Source organism: Scophthalmus maximus, chromosome 16 (genome assembly GCF_022379125.1).
Source record: "Scophthalmus maximus strain ysfricsl-2021 chromosome 16, ASM2237912v1, whole genome shotgun sequence".
Taxonomy (NCBI): Eukaryota; Metazoa; Chordata; class Actinopteri; order Pleuronectiformes; family Scophthalmidae; genus Scophthalmus; species Scophthalmus maximus.
Window position 1 is genome coordinate 1,537,160 of NC_061530.1, and position 6,705 is coordinate 1,543,864.

At 40.6% G+C, this 6,705-nt stretch overlaps 1 protein-coding gene across 4 annotated transcripts in view; it reads left to right on the forward strand.

Annotated features, from left to right (window-relative positions):
• Positions 1 to 6,578, forward strand: part of smchd1 (structural maintenance of chromosomes flexible hinge domain containing 1) — a 31,213-nt gene extending 24,635 nt beyond the window's left edge. For all 4 annotated transcript variants that reach the window (XM_035613182.2, XM_035613184.2, XM_035613183.2 and 1 more), the window contains 19 exons: positions 90 to 251; positions 335 to 463; positions 590 to 669; positions 831 to 988; positions 1,087 to 1,202; positions 1,301 to 1,362; positions 1,514 to 1,601; positions 1,843 to 1,974; positions 2,100 to 2,255; positions 2,337 to 2,463; positions 2,713 to 2,832; positions 2,957 to 3,042; positions 3,131 to 3,253; positions 3,447 to 3,628; positions 4,942 to 5,051; positions 5,573 to 5,643; positions 5,720 to 5,888; positions 5,986 to 6,144; positions 6,252 to 6,578. In XM_035613182.2, coding sequence (XP_035469075.2) covers positions 90 to 251; positions 335 to 463; positions 590 to 669; positions 831 to 988; positions 1,087 to 1,202; positions 1,301 to 1,362; positions 1,514 to 1,601; positions 1,843 to 1,974; positions 2,100 to 2,255; positions 2,337 to 2,463; positions 2,713 to 2,832; positions 2,957 to 3,042; positions 3,131 to 3,253; positions 3,447 to 3,628; positions 4,942 to 5,051; positions 5,573 to 5,643; positions 5,720 to 5,888; positions 5,986 to 6,144; positions 6,252 to 6,334 — 2,313 coding nt within the window. In that variant the 3' untranslated portion in view covers positions 6,335 to 6,578. The remainder of the gene's footprint in view (positions 1 to 89; positions 252 to 334; positions 464 to 589; positions 670 to 830; positions 989 to 1,086; positions 1,203 to 1,300; positions 1,363 to 1,513; positions 1,602 to 1,842; positions 1,975 to 2,099; positions 2,256 to 2,336; positions 2,464 to 2,712; positions 2,833 to 2,956; positions 3,043 to 3,130; positions 3,254 to 3,446; positions 3,629 to 4,941; positions 5,052 to 5,572; positions 5,644 to 5,719; positions 5,889 to 5,985; positions 6,145 to 6,251) is intronic.
• Positions 6,579 to 6,705: the final 127 nt, after the last annotated feature.

Below are 6,705 nucleotides of genomic sequence, written 5' to 3' on the forward strand. Positions count from 1 at the left end.
CCACCACTTTCTGTGGTAATGGTAAAAGATCTGAATAATTGTTCCATCACCATGTTTATGTACTGCAAATTGATGTGTGTTGGAATCAGGAGAGCAATAGGTCTGTGGAGGTGACAGGAATACGTTTCCTGCGTGGGAGTCCTGGCATCAGAGAGCTGCTCTTCACTTGCTTCAGCTATATGACCGCTGTCATAGTCAAAGTGACTGCTGGACACCCTGCACAGCTTAAACTAGTCAGTGGGCCTAAGCAGGTAAGAAAGGGTTTTGATGAGGTCACAGATGTGTACTTTGAAGTTCAACCGACCCTAATCAACACCCCTTTTTTATGAACAAGCCTCTGCAGGTAAAGAATGACCACAGCATCCCCACACCCTTCATCGTACAACTCTCTGACAAGTGGGGAAACCCTTCTCCTGACAAGCGGGTTGTGGTGGAACTAACGTCTTCACCACCAGCACTGAAGGTCGGCTGTAGTGCCCAAGCCCTGACCATTTACCATTTATGAAAAAGTCATTAATGGGCAGGAACGATTGAGATGTACAGATTAATCTAACTGGAGAAATGTCATGAGATCTTATTGTTGTTTTAGGTGATGACAGCTGTTATTTCACAACCAGTGGATTCAGAAGGGAAAGCCTCTTTCAGTGTTAACAGTGTGTGCGGTCCAAAGTGAGTGTCACCTTTTCAAATAGTAAAAAACACTAATGTTATCGTAATGTTTCAACAAAATAATGCATACGCTACATGTCATATCGGTACGTTGATCCCTGAAATTAGGCCTGGCTGATATATCGTCAGTAACCAGTGTTGTTTCACTGTTGTTCCACTAGGGGGTACTATCAGCTCAACTTTAACGGTTCCTTCAACAACGAACCCATCCCTGGTCCATCAGTTAGTCTCGCTGTCTTACCTGATCCCAACAAACCTGTCAGTCTGTCAGTGGAGTATGACTCAGCTGCCAGGTTTCCTGCTGGAGGCACCTGCCCAGGTTTCTGCTCAGGCACAATATGATTTCTTTCACTCTATGCAACTGGTTTAGTCTCAGTGTCAGCAAACTAAAGCAGGTGTGTGTGTGTGTGTGGTCAGTGTTCTCAGTGACTGTGGTGTCTGATGAAGGCAGCCCCATGACAACCTTTAACCCAGCTGCTGTGTCCATGTTGCTGTGGGAGGGAGTGCCATCACAAAACAGACCTCCACCAACAGTGAGTAATTTACTAACACAGGGACTGCCACTGGCTTTTATTTGCTTTTCTATAAATTACTTTTTGTTAAGTTATTTTCTTGGACTTCTCTTTTCCAGGCCACTGAGCTGAGGTGTAGTAAGCCCATGGAGAATGAAAGGAGAGACTGTTTTCACTTTACGTAAGATATTTTGTGTTTCGTCTAAGTCGTCGCAGGATGTTTAGATTAGATGACAATTACAATTTCAGCTCTCTTACACAGAGTTAACTGAAAAGATCGACACCACTCAGATTTCTGTACAATAAACATGTTTATTTGGGTGTAACTTCAGAAATAAACAGATCCCAGAACGTGCTGGAAAATACACCATCCAGTTTTCTCTGCACATTGACGAAACAAGATCCCTACTCAGTAATCAGGTTGGTTGGACCTAATATCTGTAAAGCACGATACTTCCATACACCTGACACTTTTCAAACACTCAAAGCATGTAGGGAGACTGTAACCACATTGACGTATACTCTGCGCCATCAAAAAGTTTTTCAAATGATAAAAGATGTGTCTGGATCAAAATCTATCTATGCGTTTTCAGTGGGAAGGTCATTTTTCATTGAGTTGTTGAGGCCTGAAGAGAAATGACTGACCTCAGCTGTCTCCTAGATTACTATAAATGTGGTGGCCAATCAGCCCGTCAAACTGGGACCCGACTCCCAGCCACCAGCTCCAGTCGTTTCCTGCTGTATGGACATTGCCCACCGAACCTTGGTGAAAAACATGACTCTGACGATAATGGTGAGCCGACCGGGAGAGGGAATCGCCTACGCTTTTAAATTCATACATTTTAAATCTGTAGGTTTGGTGGTTTATCAGCTGGTATTTGTCACCTGACTTAACTGAGCTGCCTTTATCAATTTCAGGACTCCTATGGAAACCCAGCAGGGCAGGACCTGGGTGGGAAGGTGGTCGCTTCTATTCGGAGCTCTAGTGGTGACAGCAACAAACCCATCCCTCTGTTCGATGGCAATATCAAAAGATATCCTATTAACTTGGTGCAGGGAAAGGCCCACATCGCCGTGAGTAACCTTCACTCGTAGGACAAGATTTATTTTGGCATTCAAAGGCCCCACATATGATTCTAGTCTTACCGTCCACAGAGCTTGTCTATCAAGGAGAACAGCCCTGGAGAGGATGGTAGTGCATACACCCTCCTCTTTGACGCAGAAGTGCCCATGGTTCCCACGCCCTTGGCTCCTTTTGAGCTCACCTTCCATTTTTACAATGGTATGAAATAAAGCACTTACTTCCTCAGCAAAGCCCTGCAACTCCATGTGCAGTGTCTTTGGTAAAAAGTAGTTATGCTGTAGACACTTCACAGCAAAAGTCTGTTGGTTAACTGTCTAACCAAATAATTGTTTCTGGAAGGAAGAAGAAGTTTCTAAATGATTATTTTTAATGATTTGAGAACCAGAAACAAAATTGAAAGTAGCCTTTCAAAATTTTGTCTATTGATTATCTGTTTTTCCATTTTAGATGCACTGAACCAGCAGAAAATGTCTGAGTTGTTAGAGAAGAAAACGGAGCTCAGTGCTGCTCTTGCTGCACATAAAGGCCTCTTCAGTGGTTACAGTGAATTCCTTGAAATGCTGACAGGTAGGATTTCAACTTCTCTCTTTTTTTGTTTGTTTGTTTAAACTGTGCAGCGTGTTTCAATCTTTGTCTTTCTTTTACTTTTGTTTTGAGTTCTCTCTAATTGAAAGTATTTCTGTCATATCAGTTCAATACCTGTCTGCAAGTGACAAAGTGGCTGAGCTCAGAGGTTTTCTGGTCAGAAGCAACGTGAATGTAGCAGAACCCATTTCCGTAAGATGGTGGTTCAACCCACACTTAACTTCTGATCTCATCTGTATATATTTATCTGGAGATTATTATATTTTTTATTCTTTTCTAGATTCCCGATATCGACAGACTCCTTAAAGAGAATACCACAGAAGCCGATAGGATTCTAAGAGATCCCAGAAGAGTGTGCTCCATCCGTGACAACTTCAGGGGGCAGCAGGATGTTTTGGGAATGGTAATATTTGTTGGCTTAATGCCTTAAAAATCCCAATATGTAATTTCAGGAAACCGTGACCACCATCAAAGCAGTCAGGGCTGATGTATGAGTTTCAGTTGAGTCGGGAATGACAACAATAAAGACAAGTAGTTTCTCAGTGTTTCTTTTCAAGAGCTGTGTGTTATATTCACCCTTTACCTTTTGAATGCAGGTTGGTCACTTGGCATATGTGCAGGATGATGCTGCTGCCAGAGTCATCTCCTGGCACATCAGGGGGGACATGGATTGTGTCATCACCAGAACAACAGAGGCGGCACGGAGGATATATGACAACACTCAGGGAAGGCAGCAGGTCATGGCCCTCGACAGCATGTATGTGCCACCATTGAACAGGTAAACCTTTTCAATGATTCCCAATGATTTTCTTTACATCTGTAACATTGACAAATTTGGTTCCAGTTTCAAAGCTGCATTTGTGTGTGTTCGTCTTCATGTTTGCACCTCCATCATTGGTTTTAGTGTTGAGTAGCTTTCCTGATGATATTGTGTGTTTATAGACCACCCATGTCCAACAACAGTAATTTAAAGATATTGTGCAGCACCTTCTAAAGATAAGCATCAAGGACACTTACAGTTTATTCCAGCTTTCATTCATTCAACTAGATTAACTTCAATCCAATGGAAATGTGATGTAAATGAATGCATGCTTTGAAACTTCAACAAAATGTTTCCTTTTAGTTAGTACTATTCATATAATGATGGCCGTGATTATTCTTATTCTATAAACGAGAACAGATCCCTGCTGTTCTTTGTTGTGGTTTGTGCTGATGACAGTTTCTGTACTTTAAGGATCATCACCGTGTTACACAGCCATCACAAAGCCCAAAAGAACGTCTTCATATGTCCTGTCTTGTCCCAGCAATAGACTCAAATACAAAAATATTCGGTTAGTTATCATATGAGAGATAGAAAAGCAGCAAATTATAAGAAATGAGAAGTTGAAAATCGAGAATGTTTGGTATTTTTACCAGAAAATCGTTTTAATAAGCAATATAGTTGAATTAATTAATTGTCTCAGTTCAATGTGAAAATAATCTCCCTTAGAGTAGGAAATATTTTTCAATTTATTGATTAATAGGAAATGAATCGGTAACTTTACTAATGGATGAATCATTGTCGTTGTTTCTCATGCAAAAAGTGTTTGTTCCTGCTCCGACTCAAGATTTTCTGCTTTTTCTCTAATCAATATCATAATAAACCAAAAGTCTTTGAGTTGGTCGGTTGTAACAAAACATATGAAGACATGTCAGGGCTAAGGGAAAATGTGATTAGCATATTTTGTTTTTATAATTTTCTGACATGTAGAAGACAAAACATCAATTTGATGAACTAAGTAAATAATCAGCAGATTAATGGATAGTTGCTATTAAAGCTTTTCCAATATATAGACTGGCCGATAATAATTGTCAATACAAGCCTTTCACAAAGATATGATATGCAACACATCAAACAACTTCTAGAACTTGAAAATGTTCAGCAAAAATGTAAATTATACTGTACATGCTTTTTCTGTTAAGGAGCTGAATCTTTCAACAGCAACGGTCCTTTACTTTTAAACAAAGCTGAGGTTTCACTTTGCAGCTTTTAGAGCAACATTTCACATCATCTCTGCTGATAGCCTTGCTTAACATTTTAATTGCTTGCAGAGGGTTGCCACAAATGAGAAATGGCCGCATGCTCTTCGAGCCCCCAGGGAACCCAGTCTTAGCCAGAGAACTCCTGATGTCCCCCCAAGAGGGGGAGAGTTGTGACATTGGTGAGCATGAATGGATTTTTTTTTTTCAGTGCTGATTTGGACTACAAGTGCAGGGTTTTCTGTGGTTGTCCTCAAAGCTTCCCACGTCTCTTTGTGTTGGCTGTTGTTGGGGTATTTTCCTTCATGCCCCCGCCACTCTTGTTGAGATTTGGGTAAATGGTTCCACCTGGTATCCAACGTTACGGGGTTTGAGGGGTCCCTCACTGGGGCCCCTGTCACTGGAGCAGAAATTGGGCCTCTTTTAACACATTTCTTTTTTTCATGTAGTGAGGATTTTTTTTTCCGTTGGTAAAATGTGTTCCATCAAGTTATTCAGATATAAAGTATTTATGTTTTAATCTAACAGAATTACATAATTTGCCAAGCTTGTATGCAGTGAAAGATAAATGTTATTAATTCCCCTGTAATCTTTTCTCAGACTTAAGTGACTGTGGAAATCTTCCTGTATTATAAGGAGTGAACAAGTTAATATTATAACAAAACAAAGGTCTGGAAGTTTTCTGCCTGTGCTCACTTTTCAGTGTTTCAAAACATCCTCAAAGAGACGATTCTGATCGATGACCTGGACTCTGCAAACAACTACAGGAGAGAGGTGAGTGACACTTGCTGACAGAGCAGTGCCAAAGATGAACTGGTTGTTGTTCCTCTAAATGTGCTGTCGCCTACAGGTGGTGCAGAACAAGATGCCATGTCCCACCATACTGACGAGGAATGGGGAAAGGGTCAGTGCGATTGGCAAGTTTGGAGGTGCACAGAACAAAGCCCCACCGATTGACACATTAACAGTGTTTGGAGCCCCCCTCCCACAGCATTACCATAGTCTTATTGCACAAGCAGGTGACAACTCTCAAAGCCATATTTTAAGTTTATTTTGAGTTGGTGTTCAGTCAGCTTGTGCTTTAATTTCTTTCTCTTTTTTTATTTTAATCGATAGAGCTGCTCTGTCAGTGTCGGACAGCTGTAGAAAAGAGAGACAGGGCACAAAAGGATCGTGACGACCACTTACTAACCATGAATTCTCTTCAAACGAGGGAGAAGCAACAAGATATGGAGAAGAAAGAGAAGCGGCTGGAGGAGATTGAAAGACAACTTAGTATGTTTGTTGAATCTGGGAGAAAGGGCAGAGATTAAATTGCAGAATTTCTGCTTTTTATTGTTTCAGTGTTGATGATTTATCATTGGTCTTTTTTCTCCTTCTAGTGATGAAACCCATGAGACCAGTGAAACGGGGTGCGGAGGGTGCTGGTGAGCCTCTCGGCATCATTACAAAAAGGGCAAAATAAAGATCAACATAACAGATGGAGTAGTACAACCTTGAGCCAAGCCTCTTTTGTAATTTTTTTGTTCTTGGCATTACTATTATTTTCTTTTTCATTTTGGGGTTTGGGTCATTAAATTGTTATTTTTTCATTGTACAAATGTGTTTTCACATGTTTTTGAACAAAACAGCTCACGACAAATGATGAAAAGAAGTATAATACTGAAAAATGTCTGGACTGTTTTTATATTAAATTATTTACTAAGATATGTCTTTGCCTGTGTCCTTATTTCTGCTCAGCAACAACTTAAACTTAACTTAAAACATAAAACTTGTACATTTACAGCGTGGCCAGGCGCACACAATTTACGCACGGGATAATTACGGTGCCTTTTT